Source organism: Kogia breviceps, chromosome 10, assembly GCF_026419965.1.
Source record: "Kogia breviceps isolate mKogBre1 chromosome 10, mKogBre1 haplotype 1, whole genome shotgun sequence".
Taxonomy (NCBI): domain Eukaryota; kingdom Metazoa; phylum Chordata; class Mammalia; order Artiodactyla; family Physeteridae; genus Kogia; species Kogia breviceps.
The window spans coordinates 70,980,232-70,995,675 of record NC_081319.1 but is presented as its reverse complement, the minus strand read 5'-3'; the positions used below and the strand labels follow the sequence as shown (position 1 = coordinate 70,995,675).

At 48.6% G+C, this 15,444-nt stretch overlaps 1 protein-coding gene across 12 annotated transcripts in view; it reads right to left on the bottom strand.

The window, feature by feature from the left end:
• Window positions 1-3,522: 3,522 nt before the first annotated feature.
• FGD2 (FYVE, RhoGEF and PH domain containing 2) overlaps window positions 3,523-15,444 on the bottom strand; it is a 53,318-nt gene continuing 41,396 nt past the window's right edge. For 9 of the 12 annotated variants that reach the window (XM_067006119.1, XM_067006111.1, XM_067006113.1 and 6 more), the window contains 3 exons: window positions 14,933-15,079; window positions 13,787-13,933; window positions 12,883-13,441 (listed from right to left, as the gene is read on the bottom strand). In XM_067006119.1, the coding sequence (XP_066862220.1) occupies window positions 13,226-13,441; window positions 13,787-13,933; window positions 14,933-15,079 (510 nt within the window). In that variant the 3' untranslated portion in view covers window positions 12,883-13,225. Of the gene's footprint in view, window positions 4,050-9,721; window positions 10,151-12,882; window positions 13,442-13,577; window positions 13,669-13,786; window positions 13,934-14,932; window positions 15,080-15,444 lie in introns of those variants that run through there. The other 3 variants (XR_010835083.1, XM_067006117.1, XM_067006118.1) reach the window with 3 other exon arrangements.

Here is a 15,444-nt window from a genome sequence, read left to right as displayed (position 1 = left end):
ACTGGGAGCTGCTATTTATAGGATCATTTATGAGTCTCTAAAAGAAGAGAGACAAACTTTCAGCATTTGTGTTTTTACAAAAGTAGTATATGTTTATGTTGAAAACACAGATGAAAAAGAAGAAAAAATTAATGATAATCAGTAATTGGACCTCCCAGAAATAATCACCATTAACATTTGGGTTTCTATATCTATCTGTATCTATCGATGTGTCTTAATCTCCATCTTTTTTTTTTTTTTTTTTTTTTTTTGCAGTTCGCGGGCCTCTCACCGTTGTTGCCTCTCCCATTGCGGAGCACAGGCTCCGGACGTGCAGGCTCAGCAGCCATGGCTCACGGGCCCAGCCGCTCCGTGGCATGTGCAATCTTCCCGGATTGGGGCACGAACCCGTGTCCCCTGCATCAGCAGGCAGACTCTCAACCACTGTGCCACCAGGGAAGCCCCTTAATCTCCATCTTCATCTACATTTATATAGTTGAATATACTTTAAAGATAAGATTAATCTTACCATTTCATAACTTTTTATCCATTACTATATCATGATTACTTCACTGGGCATTGAATTGTTTTCTATGATGCCACTTTTGATGGTGGCCGATACGCACCATAAACTACTCAACAAATTTCCTACTGTTGAATAATTGAGTTGTTTTACCATTTTATGATATTAAATGGAGCTGTGACAGCATCTTCATAGTTAAATCTTTGCCATGATTATTTACTAAGGGTAAATTATTAGAGGTGAAATTTCTGAGCTAAAGAGAAAGAACTATTAAAAATTTTTAAACTTTATTTTTGAATAGATAGTATATTCACGAGGTTCAAAATTTTAAAGGCATCTCCCCACCCCTGTTCTGAAGGCTAGTTCTCCTCCCCAGAGGCAATTGCTGTTACCAATGTCTTATTTTCTTCCCAGAGATATTTTATGTACGTGTATAATATATACATGTACATAGTATGTGCATATGTATTATACACACAAAATATATGCATATGTACATATATATCTATATATACATATATGTATATACATAATTTTTTTCACAAATGATAGTATCCTCTATATACTATTTTCTTCTTTTTTTTGTGTGTGTGGTACATGGGCCTCTCACTGTTGTGGTCTCTCCCGTTGCAGAGCACAGGCTCCGGACGTACAGGCTCAGTGGCCATGGCTCACGGGCCCAGCCTCTCCGTGACGTGTGGGATCTTCCTGGATTGGGGCACGAACCCATGTCCCCTGCATCGGCAGGCGGATTCTCAACCACTGCGCCACCAGGGAAGCCCTATTTCCTTTTTTAAAATAAATTTATTTATTTATTTATTTTTGGCTGTGTTGGGTCTTCGTTGCTGTGTGCGGGCTTTCTCTAGTTGCAGTGAGGGGGGGGCTACTCTTTGTTGTGGTGCATGGGCTTCTCATTGTCGTGGCTTCTCTTGTTGCAGAGCACGGGCTATAGGCACGCAGGCTTCAGTAGTTGTGGCATGTGGCTCAGTAGTTGTGGCTTGTGGGCTCTAGAGCTCAGGCTCAGTATTTGTGGTGCACGGGCTTAGTTGCTCCACGGCATGTGGGATCTTCCCGGGCCAGGGCTCAAACCCATGTCCCCTGCATTGGCAGGCAGATTCTTAACCACTGCACCACCAGGGAAGCCCAAATTTTTAAATTTATTTTTAGACCGCATCACGCAGCTTGCGGGATCTTAGTTCCCTGACCAGGGATCGAACCTGTGCCCCCTGCAGTGGAAGCACAGTGTCCTATCCACTGCACCGCCAGGGAATTCCCATCTGTATACTATTTTTACACTTTGCATTTTTCACTTAAATCATCTTGGAGGGCTGTCCATGTCAGTACATGAAGAACTTCCTCATTTTTCTTTAAGCAGCTGCATGGTATTTCATTATATGTATGTACTGTAATATACTTAAATAGTTCTCTGTTGATGGACATAGAGGTTGTTTACTAATTATATATAACTATATAACAAATTACCCCAAAATACAGTGACAAAAACTACAATAATTTATTTTCTCTTATGGTTTCTGTTGGCCAGAAATTTGAGAAGGGGACTTCCCTGTTGGTGCAGTGATTAAGAATCTGCCTGCCAATGCAGGGGACATGGGTTTGAGCCTTGGTCCTGGAAGATCCCACATGTTGCGGAGCAACTAAGCCTGTGCACCACTACTGAGCCTCTGTTCTAGAGCCCTCAAGCCACAACTGCTGAGCCCGTGCACCTAGAGCCTGTGCTCCGCAAGAAGAGAAGCCACCGCAATGAGAAGCCCACGCATCACAGCGAAGAGTAGCCCCTGCTGGCCACAACTAGAGAGAGCCTGTGCACAGCAACAAAGACCCAACACAACCAAAAAATAAAAAGAAAAATAAAAAGAAATTTGAGAGGGACCCAGCTGGGCAGTTCTCACTTGGGTCTGTCAGGAGGCTACAGTCAGATGTTGGCTGAGGCCACAGTCATCTGAAGGCTCAACTGGGGCTGGAGGATCATTTCTAAGGTTACTCACTCACATAGCTGGCGAGTTGGTGCTGTCTGTAGGCTGAGTGCCCCAGTCCTTTCCACATGGAGCTCTCCACAGAGCTGCCAGAACATCACTTCTGCCACATCTTATGGGTCGAAGCAAGTCACCAGGTCAACCCAGATTCAAGAGGAGGTGAAATTGGAAATTCCCTGGTGGGCCAGAGGTTAAGACTGGAGCTTCCACCACAGGGGGCATGGGTTCAATCCCTGGTTGGGGAACTAAGATTCTGCAAGCCAAAAAAAAAAAAAGAGGAGGTGAAATAATTCCACCTTGTGGTAGTAGAAGCAGCAAAATCACATTGCAAAGAGGCATGAACACAGGGGTGGGGGTAATTCTCTCCAGGGCCATTATTGTAACAATACTGCATAGGGATGGTGCACAAAGTTCCTACACTAGGTCAGCATGCCCCACACATGCACCCAGAGACCGATGAACTTTAGCCTCACCCTTGACAACAACCTGGCACCTCCCGGCTTGTTCCTAACTCCCTTCTCAGCCAGTCCAGCTCAGAAGCTCTGTCCATGGGCTGTGCCTCTGGTTTGGGGCCCTGTTTATGCCCTTTGGCCTTGCTGATGCATGTGAGGACTTTGATTCAGATTACCTGCCAGTCTTCCCGCTCTTGGGTGGACCCTAGTCTGCTTCCTGGAACTCACAGCCCCACCCCCTCAGCTGCCCTCTGGCAGGGCCTGGTCTGCCCTCCCCCTGGGAAAGTTCATACAACACCAGTGGATTCTTCTTGACCAATTTCTCAGGAAAACTTCCTAATACATCTGAAAGTACAATATATTCTTTCCCCTTTTGTTCACCCCAACCTAATAAGCTCCAGTAATTCAGACCTTTGAGAAATTCTACAATTTATACTCCAAATTTTAGTCCCCTCCACTTTTTTCTTGGTCTGTCATACATGTCCTTTAGAACTCATGAGTTACTAAGAATATAAACCAATGACACTGTTATTTGATAAGAGCTATAAAAGGAAAAGATAATACCAATAAGATAGAATCTCATACAATGGTTTATTGGGTGGGCTGAAAAGTTAACATGAATCACATTTTCCTAATTGAATTGATCTTTTGATGTAGTAGCTTGCTGCCTAAGGACCCTCAGAAGGCCATAAGGCAGAGCACAGAATTATTTAGTAATACAATTTTAGATTTTTTTTAAAAACCAAATTTTTTGTAAGGGGAAGTCTTTTGGTAAAGATATTAATTTGCTAATTATTAAAATAATTCTAGTGTTTTAAGATGTATTGCAAAGTAAAAATCAACAACAACAAAAAACAAGGTGTACAACAATTGCACAGTCAAGTACCTTTTTTCTTTTTGTGGTACGCGGGCCTTCCACTGTCGCGGCCTCTCCAGTTGTGGAGCACAGGCTCCAGACGCGCAGGCTCAGCGGCCATGGCTCATGGGCCCAGCTGCTCCACGGCATGTGGGATCTTCCTGGACCGGGGCACGAACCCCTGTCCCCTTCATCGGCAGGCGGACTCTCAACCACTGTGCCACCAGGGAAGCCCAGTCAAGTACCTTTAGGGTGAAAATGGGAGAATCTATACAACATAACAAAACATAAAACATAATATGATATAATATGTGTATGTCTATGTATCTCCTTTCTTTGGAAATATCTATAAGAAACCAGTAATATTGAGACTTCCCTGGCAGTCCAGTGGTTAAGGCTCCACGCTTCCACTGCAGGGGTTACATGTTCGATCCCTGGTTGGGGAACTAAGATCCCACATGCTGCTAGGCCAAAAAGAAAAAAGAAACCAGTAACATTCACTCTTAGGAGAAAAAAGTCGGTGTCTGACAGCGGGGTGGGAGGAAGATTTGTCAGTTTATCCTTTGTTCCTTTTGAATTTTGTACCAAAATAAATCAGAATTTTGGGAACAGGTATCACCTGGGAGAGGTATGAGGGAGTTCTCCAGGTGCTGGAAATGTACTGGGCCTTGGTCTGAGTGATGGTTAAGTGGATGAATACATGTCAAAATTAATCATTCCATACACTTAAAATCTATGCACTTTGTTATAAGTTATACTTCCAAGAAAGTGGTGACTTTCAAAGAAAAAATTAAATATATTTAAAAAATTTTTTTATTTTGTTGGTTTTTGTTGTTTTTTGGGGGGGCGGGGGGGCGCCGTATGGCATGTGGGATCTTAGTTCCCCGACCAGGGATCAAACCTGTGCCCCCTGCAGTAGAAACATGGAGTCTTAACCACTGGATCGCCAGGGAAGTCCCAAAAATAATTTTTTAAGAAGAAAAATAAAGTCAGACTAGGCGGGCTGCCAAAAAATAAAGTCAGACCTTGCCTTGCTCCACAAAAGTAGGTGTGTTTCTGAAAAGTCTACTTAAGCCAGTTTCTATAAAGTGAGGCATAATTTCCAGTTGGCTTCCATGATAATGTCTAAGAAGTGGTTGTGGACTTCATCCAGTGCTGGTCTTGATCTGAGCATTGGAACCCTGCTGGGGTGAACCCTCCCGCCCTCTGAGTCTGGGCTTGGTGATAGTGAGAGAGGGGAAAGGTGATGAGTCTCCCTGAAAGGCCTGAGAAAGGGGAGCCCAGCAGAGAACAGAGGAAAAAAAGTTATTTACTGAGTGCCTCTGTGTCTGGGCCCTGCACACACTGGCACAAGCAAGGCAGACAAAGAACCCTTCTGAGAGGCAAGAGAGAAAATAAAAATTGGAAAACAGAACCATATACGATCAATCCACTCATATGCTCAGCATTTTAACATTTTCAAAGCCCTTTTACACCCATTAGTTCATTTGACCCCAAAACAATCCCATGAATGGACAGGACACGTGTTGTTCATCCCATTTTATGAATGAGGAAGGAAGCTGAGGCACAGAGAGCAAAGTCACACGGAGGTAACAGAGTCAGAACTCAAACTCTTGTTTTAAAATTCTAAGTCTGATGTGATTACTGCCGCTTCCCAGAAAGGTCACAGAGCATCCGGAGTCAATCCTGGCTTCCCCATTTACCAGCAGTGTGATTTGCGGTGAGTTGCTGAATATCTCTCTGCCTCCCTACTTCCATCTGTACAATGGAGCTGGTTTGTAGATTAAATGCACCGATACACTGAAAACACACAGTTAAGTGTTCATTAAAAGTTAGCTCTTGGGCTTCCCTGGTGGTTCAGTGGTTGAGAGTCCACCTGCCGATGCAGGGGATGCGGGTTCATGCCCCGGTCCGGGAGGATCCCACATGCCACGGAGCAGCTGGGCCCGTGAGCCATGGCCGCTGGGCCTGTGCGTCCAGAGCCTGTGCTCTGCAGCGGGAGAGGCCACAACAGTGAGAGGACCGCGTACCAAAAAAGAAAAAAAAAAAAAGTTAGCTCTTGGGACTTTCCTGGCGGTCCAGTGGTTAAGACTCTGTGCTTCCAATGCAGGGGCCACAGGTTTGATCCCCGGTCGGGGAACTAAGATCCCACGTGCTGCGGTGCACCACGAAAAAAAAAAAGTTATCTCTTGTTTTTATTCCCAGAGGTAAAAAGAGACACAGTTAGAAGGCCAAAGATGAGAAATGAGAGAATCATGGAGAGAAGAGGGTAAGGAGAAGAAATCAGAGGCAGAAATGGCTCCAGCATATCAGTGGCTCAGGGAGTTGGAACAAGAAGGATGTGACCAGGTAGAGGCCAGGGTCAGGCCAGAAGCACCAGAAGGAAGGTGCCCTCACCTCCACCTTAGCCTTTGACTTGCAGAAGCTCACTGGGTATAGGCCGAAGGCCAGCTAGCAACTGGCCCAGGATAGAGCCTGAGGCCAGGCAGAGGACAGAAGAGATGGAAAAGGCACCTGGGTCACCTTGAGGGTTGCAAGCTCAGACATGGACAGGTGAGCAAGGTGGCTTCACTCAGTTACCTCAGGATGTCAGACTTCGTGGACGGTGTCGTGTTGGCAAAAAGTAACAACCAGACCTCTGTTGGGGAATGAGGGATAAGAGGGGGGCTGATTTGCCAATTTCCATGGCAGGAACACTCCCACCATGGCCAGTTTTGGGAAGAAGCAGGGCCCTGGGGTCCAGTCATGGGGCAGAGACAGGCAGCCAGAAGGAAAAGGCAAAGGTATGAGGCCACAGTCATTGTTAGGAGACCCTTGTCCTGGTCCCTGAGAGAGTCCACAGAAGTGCCATATGACCTTGCACATGTCATTCGCACCTCTCTGACCTCCGGTCACCTCAATGGAAGAGAAATAATGCCTGCCATGTTGGTGGCCTGACAGCGCTAGTGTGAATCCAGTTCAGAAGGTGTTTTTCGAGCACTTACTATGTGCTAGTTCTGGGATACAGAGATGAATAAACGAGCTCTGAGAGGCATCCAGGGGCCAGATCACAGAAAACCTGGTGGACTGTAGGAGGGAGGCATCAAATGGACTTCTTACGGTGATGCCACGGGAGGGCTGGGACCAGGACCCTGGATGGGAGTTTCAGATGGAAAAGAACTCCTGTGTCTGCTGTTTGGAGTACGACCACCAGGGGGCGAGTGTATGAGTGCAGAAGCCGGGGAGCAGCTCTAGCTGTCACCTGAGAGAGGGCATGGTGGCCTGGACCAGAGAGGTGGCTGTGTGAGAGGTGTGGGGTGTGAGGAGGCTCCATCTGGAATATATCCTGAAGGCAGAAGCAACTAGACTTGCTGCTGGAACAAATTATCCCAGGAATGTTGCTACATAAAGAGCGTAGCTGATAACAACTCCCAGCTGTTGAGCCCCTCCTGTGGGCCAGGAGCTTTCCCTGCATTATCTCCTTTGGTTTTCACACAAAGCATGCAAGTGGGCATTGCTCAATCTATTTACAATAAATAAATGGAGGCTCAGAGACACTGAGTGATGGGCCCAATGTCCCACAGCAAGCCCACCACAGAGTTGGGATTTGAGCCTTTTAGACTGTCATGGGTGCCCTTCCCATCATACCAGCTACCCCTAGGATTTTGGAAGGATTAGGATACTGTCTGGCACATAATAGGGCCTTAAATGATTATGTTTGCAAAATATTTACTATTACAGGCCCTTATTTCATTATATTCATAAACTCCCACCAGCTTTACTGAGGTATAATTGACAAATAAAAATTGTATAGATTAAAGATGTACAACATGATGTTTTTGATACATTCATAAACTTAAAAATTTGTAAGCACTACACACCCATCAGAATGGCTAAAATTTAAAACAAACAGGGACTTCTCTGTTGGTCCAGTGGCTAAGACTCCGTGCTCCCAGTGCAGAGGGCCTGGGTTTGATCCCTGGACAGGGAACTAGATCCTACACGCTGCAACTAAGAGTGCACATGCCTCAACTAAAGATCCCGCGTGCCGCAACTAAGACCTGGGGCAGCCAATTAAATACATAAATAAATAAATAAATAAATATTTTAACAAACAAACAAAAACCCTGCCTGTGCCAAATGCTGGCAAGGATGTGAGCAATGGGAAACTCTCATCGCTGATGATAGGAATGCAAAATGGTGCAGTCACCCTGGAAGACAGCTTGGCAGTTTCTGAGAGAGGTAATCATACACTTACCATATGACCCAGTGATCCAATTTTAGGTATTTACCTTAGAGAAATGAAAATGTATGACCACCAAAAAAACCTGAACATGAATGTTTATAGTTCATAGCAGCACTATTCATAATTGTCCCAAACCACAAATAACCCAAAGGTCCTTCAGCTGGTAAAGGGTAAACAAACCACGGTATACCCACCTAGGGGATACTACTCAGCAATGGAAAGGAACAAAGTACTGGCCCATGAACAACGTGGACGAGTCTCAAATACATGGCTGAGTAAAAGAAGCCAGACCCAAAAGTCTCCATACTGTATGATTCCAAATATATGACATTCTGGAATAGACAAAACTATAGGTCAGAGAACAGAGCAGTGGTTGCCAGGGACCAGAGGGTGAGGGGAGAGGGTCACTACAAAGGGGCAGCACAGGGAAACTTCTTGGGGTGATAGAGCTGTTCTATGTCTTGATTGTGGTAGTGGCTGTGTGACTGTACCTTTTGCCAAAACTCATAGAACTATTTTATAAAGGGTGGATTTTACTGTATGTAAGTTATACGTCAATAAATCCTAACTCATTTACTGCCATAGGAAGGCCACTTCCCCCATTCCCCACTCAGACTGACCATTGCTAGGGAACCCCTGGGGACCTGAGCCAGGGCTCCCAAACTCAAGAAATGGCCCTGCCCTTTCTGAAGGGACTGTTCACCAGAACCACTGGTGAGCTTTAAAATGCTGATGTCACGGCCCAGCCAAATAAGGGGTTCTGATTTAATGGCCTTGGGGTGCAGCCTGAGCATTGGGAGTCTTTCAAAAGCTTCCCAGGTGATTTAAATGACCTAGACACTGAGCTCCCTAAGAGCAGGGACTATGATTTACTCCACTTTGTATTCCCAGATACTCCATAAATATGTGCATTGCAGTGCATAGAGGCAGACAGTACAGAGTGAAACGGTGAATGCCTGTAATAATCACGTGTGGCCACCACTGCTCTGAGTGCTGGACCCCCCCTCCCCCGCAGCCCCCAGGGAGGTAGGACCATGGTTAACCCCCTTTGCCAGGTGAGGAAACCCCAGCCCAGAGTAATGAAATCTCACCCAAGACAATATAGACAGTAAGTGGCAGAGCTGTGTGGAGGCCTGGACCCACTAACCACTGGGGATACCGCCCCACAGTGCTGGCTACGGGTGGACTTTGGAATAAGACGAGCCAGGGTTTGAGTCTGGGTTCATTACTTACAGCCTGGTTGACCATGGACAAGTTATTTAGCCTTGACTGGTTTTACCTTCCTCATCTGTATGTAAAACGTGGACAGTCGAACCGATGCCAAAAGGCTGTTACTGAATGAATGAGATGACGTGTGCCGAGTGCTGACTGCATGGTAAATACTCAGTAATTCTAGCAATAATGAATGTGGGAAGAAATGAGTGAATGAATGAGTGAATGCCATTCCCAGAGCCCCAGGACCAGGAGGGAAGGCAGGGAGAGGCAGGGTCTTCCACTGACTCGGGGTCCACAAGGCCCTGCAGAGATGCCCCCACACCCTGGCATCTGCCAGCCTTCCCTCCCCCCACCCCCAGCTCCCCTTCCAGGGTCAGGGCACATGGCCACCAGAGCCACCAGACTGCTAGGGGAGCCTCTAGCCTTTTAGATGTAAGGAGCTTCAGGAGTGAAAATTTGAACCCCTTAGAGTCTTACCTTTCTGATGTAGACCATGAGCCTGGGACAAATAGGGTCATTGTGTGAGCAAAGCCAGGGTGAGATGCAGCCAGGGAAGGTCAGGGACTCCTCCAGGTCACACAGGCCTCTTTGAGCTCCCAGGAGAGGAGCCTTGAGCATAGCACCCTCTTGGTGTCCATGGCTTTCTGATGGGACCCTGAGTTCTGCCAGGTCCAGGCTTTGCTTTACCCTCTGGTCACTGCACGTTTCCACATCGTCACACTCATTCGTGGAATAAGCACTCCATTCCGGCCGGCGCTTTCAGGTTGCGTTTCCCAGCGGCCGCTGGGGTACCTAGCCTCTCAGCTCTGGCACTGATGCCTAGTGATCCCACGTGGTGGCAGCTCAGGATACCGGGAAGGAGGGCAGGGCGGGTGAGTTTTCCTTTGGTCCTTCTTTTATTGTTCCCTTAACACAGGAAAGGCACTTTTGTTCTTGTGATTACAGAATAATACCTCATATTGAAAAAAAATTCACATACCACAAGCATGTAAAGAAGAAAGCAAAACAACCACTTGCAAAATGCGTTGTGTATCCCTTTAGTTGGTGCAGATGTAAAATATCTTCATCCACAGCCCAGTGGGTTGGAATGCTACCTCTTCTACCCCATGTTATGCGACCACAAGCAAGTTTTACTCAATCATTGTTGCTTTGGTTTCCTCATCTGTAAAATGAGGATTTGGTATAGTGTCTACTTCTAATGTTATTATGAATTAAGTGCAATAATCTCCACCAAGGCCTTAATTCAGTGCTTGGCACACAGTGTTTTAAAATGTTAGCTCCTTCTGTAGTTATCGCCCACTTAACACCTCACAGGCGTCTTCCTAGGTGAGTTCATTCAGATTGAAGCCTTCTCATTGAAGGGCTGCACAGTTCTCCATTGTGTGTACGCAGCAGTTTGCCACAAGTTCCCTCTCCATGGGCGTAAGTTTATTTGCTGAGTCTCCTTTGGATGGATATTTACATAGTTTCCAGTTTGGGGGACTATTGTAAATAATGTGCGTGTGTCTTGTCACACTGATTTGTCTCCTTGGGGTAAATTCTCAGAATTGTAACTGCAGGTCAAAGGGTTAAAGTGTTGGGGTGTTTGTGCAGTTAGAATGTCAGGGTGCTAACGCCTAGAATTTGGACATGTGCACAGTTCAAATGTTGGGGTGCACGGGGCTCGGTCCTTGGACCCCTTCCTTCTGTTTCACACACACGCTTTAAACCCTGTCTCTGGATGACAGCTCTCATGTTTACAGCCCCAGCCTAGACCTGGTGCCTGAGCTCAGATACCTGACTACTGGCCGAGGCCGCGAGTGGGCACCTCAGCTATAACTCGTCCACGTGAGAACTCCTGTTGTGTCGCTATCCCTCAAGCTGCCCCTTCCATGGTCTCCTCATCTCAGTTAGTGGCAGCTGCACCCCACCACCTTGTTCTCAGGTCAGAGGCCTTAGAGTCACCTTTGGCTCTCCCTCTTTCTCTCCCACGATACTCATTGTATAGGGGAGTCTCCTCCACTCTATCTTCAAAATATACCCAGAATCCTAGCCCTTCTCACCACCTTTACTGCTCCAACCCTGATATAAGCCTCCTCCTCTCTCACTTGATGGTAGTGGCAGCCACTCAACTGCTTCTACCTTCATTCCTTTCAGTCCATTTCAACAAGCGGCAGGAGGGAGTCTGTTAAAACAAATCAGATTCCCCCCAAGACTCCCCATCTCGTTCAGCCCTGCATCCACTGACCCCCACCCTTAGTTTAGTGATGATCTGATGTCTTCTGTGCTGATCTCCTTCCTGCCCACTCCACGTCAGCCACACTGACTTCCTCACTGTTCTTTGCATGTACCAGGCAGGCTCCCACCTCAGGACCTTTGCACTTGCTGTTCCCTCCACCTGGAATGCTCTTCCCCCAGATATCTGTGTTCCCCTCCCTTTCTTCTTTCCTTGAGGTTGTTTTTCAAACATGTGTGTTTTTCACACACACATCCTATTCCCCCTCTGCTCCATTTCTTGCTTTTTTTTCTTCCACTAGAGTGATGAACCATCCTGGTTTGCCTGGAACTGAGGGGTTTCTTGAGACTTAAGACTTTTACTTTTAAAATTAGGAAAGTCTGGATGGTTTGTCACTCTATTTGAGCACTCATCACATCTGATATATTCTACCTTTTATGCATTTATTTTGTTGAATAAGAATATAAACTCCATGAAGGCAGAATGTTGTCTGTCTCCTTCACTGTTGTACCCCCAGTATAGGTACTGCATTTGGCTCAAAGAAGAAGCTCAACAAATATTTGTTGAATGAAGGAATGAACTTATGGCCAGGTCAGCCTGGTCCCCAGAGAGATCATGCCAATTAACTTTTATTGGACTTTAAAAAATACCCTACAGAAGGGAGGTGGCCTCAGGTTTGGGGGTGGGGATAGGCAAACTGCTGGGCCTAGAAGAGGACAAAGATCTATGACTGGTCTGTCTCACCTTCTTCAGGGGAATTGCCCAGCAGCAGCTGGGCCTGACGGAAGTGGCTTCGGGTGTCAGGGCCCCGGCTGGGGTCCCTGGATGTGGCCTGCTGGTCATTGCCACCCCCTGGCGGTCTCTTATGAAAAAGCAGCCTCACCCACCAGCCAGAGGGCCAGAGATGCTCCTGCCCTCTCCTCCTGCTCCTACCTTTCCCCTCCTGTCTTGCCCCAATTTCTTCCCTCTTCCCTCTCCTTTTCTGCTCAGCCAATTGCTCTGCTACCTGATGGACAGAGCCTTCACCTTAGTGCACTAGGTTAAAACCTGGCTCTGGCATCCACCAGCTGTGTGACCTTGAGCCAATGACTAAAGCTCTCTAAGACTCAGTGTCCTCATCTGGAAAATGGAGATTATAAGTCCTGAAGGTAAAAGGAGATAATCCATGTAAAACACTTAGAACAGTTTCTGCCTCAGTAGATGTTTGATATTTGTTCTTATTATTAACCTCATGCCTAGCACTTGGTAGTTTGCTTGCTTTGTTCTTCATCCGGATAACCTAGGCTGTGTATCAGACCTACATGGGTACTCCTAAAACACACCCATGCCTCCCCATCCCAGACCAGTCAAATCAGAAATCTTTGGTGATGGATCCAGGCATTGTATTTTTTGAATTTTTAGTTTATTTTTATATTTATTTGTTGGTATCTTTTAAAGCTTCCCAGGTGATACATATGTGCAGCCAGCCATGTGAACCACATTGGTGGCCAACAGTCCTGGGTTACCTGGGACTTTCCTAGTTTTAGCACTGAAAGTCCCATGTGCCAGGAATCCCCAAAGCCCTGGGAAAACTGCGAGGCTTTGTCATACCCTCCCAAAAGGAATGAACCCATGTTTTCTGAATCTCAAATCAGGACACACGGTCTGAACACAGACAACTGGAAATCGATTCTTTGAAAGCTCAGCTTGGGGTGGTGGGTCAGCTGAAGTGTCAGCCCGTGCATGGCAGGAGCAGGGCTCTGAGGGGGAGAGGGCCCGGCTGTGGCTCAGTCAGACAGGTCCCTGTCGTTGGGCCCCCCGGGGCTCCCGCCGCTGGCCGCCCGCTCCATGGCCTTCACCCAGCGGTCCTTCAGCTCCTCAGTTTCGGCCTTGAAGGTGTAGAGCTGGCCTGACTGTTGCAGCTGGAAGACCCGGGGGTCCGCCTGGGGCCCAGCAGTCACCTGGTAGCCCAGCAGGGGGATGGAGGTGTGGGCCCGCATGTCCTGGCGGGGGAGGGCAGAGCTGTGGGCCGCTGTCCTCCCATTCGGCGCCACTGCCTCAGACGGCTATTTGGAAGGTACCAGGCACACACCTACCTCTTGCTCCCCATAAACCCATGAAGTGGGGTGGGGTGGCAGGAGGGCATTGAGGAAGAGGACTGGTCACCCCAAGGGCAAAGCAGTCACGATCTGGAGTCTGCGCCCAGCTCTGAAAGCCACTAACCCTGTGCCTAGAGGGAACCAGGTCCTCATTGAGCCTCATCTGACTTATGGGGCCAACAGTACTCACCTCCACCACCACCCCTGACACACACACATACTGTGAGGAGGGGTGGGGCGGGGCATTACCTGAGGGGCAGCGTAGACATAGAGCACGAGGGGGTCATCCCGGGGGATCACGCACCAGCCCCGGGACCCGCTCTTGCCCCACTTGTCCCCGAGGAGCTGTAGGAAGCTGCACATTAGGCTCTGCTCAGACCCCGCTGCAGCTCCTTTCTGAAACCAGAGAGAGGGACTGTCAGGGAACAGAGCACCCACTACCTGACAGATGTCGGTCATTAGAAATCACTCTTTCGAAACCTTTCGGTAACCCTGCAAGGAGGTGTTATTTGTCCCTGAGGCTCAGAGAGGTCCGTCCCATCAGGGACTTGCAGTCACAGAGCTGGCCAGTGGCAGAGCTGCAGTCAAACCTCAGCCAGCCTGACCTCTGCGCAGGTGCTGGGAGGGCTTATCCCCTGAGAGCTGCCCCAGGGAACAGAACTGGAGCCTGAAAAGGACAGTGGGATGTCAACCTGGCTTTAATGAGGGAGTGGCAGAGGGGCGGGGGCAACCAGTGTCTGGGCTGTGGGTGCTAGTGCCCCAGAGGTGCTGCCCAGCAGTGGGAGCAGCAGGGGAATGCCTGGCGGGTGGGGGGTGGCTCAGCCCCAAGGACAGCAGGGAACATCTGTGGTAGAGATCAGAGAGCTGGTTCCTAACTCGCTGCATGACCTTGGATGAGGCACTTCTCTGGGCCTGGGTCTCCAACCAGCTGGTCCCTGAAGTCCCTTCCAATTACAATGGAGTCTCCAGGCTGCCTCTTCCCTGCAATGAGACCCTGACCTGCAGCCTCAGTATTCCCATCTGCAAAATGGAATCAGCCGCACCAGCTCTTTTCACCTCCTGGGACTGCTAGGGAAGGGCATGGGGATGTGAACAGGAGTGGTCCAGAGGGGCCGTGCGATTATCGGATGAGGATGCAGAGGAAAGGTGGAGAGCCTGGGCCACAGCCTGGAGCCAAAAGTTGCTTCCTTTCGGTGACACGCTCAGCTCTGTTTTATTTGGCCAGGGCCGTGCTGGGGTCGGGGGGGTGTTCTGTGTGTGTGGGGGTTGTCTGTGGGCAGAGAGAGAAGGACGGGGAGTGTGACCATGGCAGGCTTGTTCCTCAGCACCGAGGACAGTGCCAGCACTTGGTGAGGCCATGCACACATTTGTCTAGTAGAGAAAACCGGCCCTCACCTCCAGGATGCCACGCCTCTTGTCCTCCTTGTCCTCGGGGAGCACATTTCCGGTGAGGAACGTGTAGCAGTCTAAGCAGACTCGGTTGGGCTTGTTGTCATCGTATTTGAGCTCAGCCCGGTAGTCGGAGCACCTGGCACACACCACCTGGGGGAGAACAGGCAGGAGGGGTTTGGGGGCTGAGGTGAGGCATGGAGGTCCCCGTTCGTGCCTTGGCCCAGGAGGTGGGGAGGTGAGAACAACCCGAGACCAGAGGAAGAAAAAGAAAGCTTCAGGAGAGTGATGGAGGCAGAGCCGGGCATCCCCTGCCCTGGCAGAGGCCCAGCCGCCTGGAGGCTGCAGTGCAGGGGGAGAGGGCCCGCAGCTGGGGGCTTGAGGCCTGGCCCCCACTGCAGGAGCTCAACCTCTCTCCCTTCACGTTCCCCGTTGTGAGGGCAGCTACTGATCCCGGGGGCTTGACCTGCGCACACCCCTTGCATCTGATCACTTCTCTGAGTGCTCTCTCTCCCCTC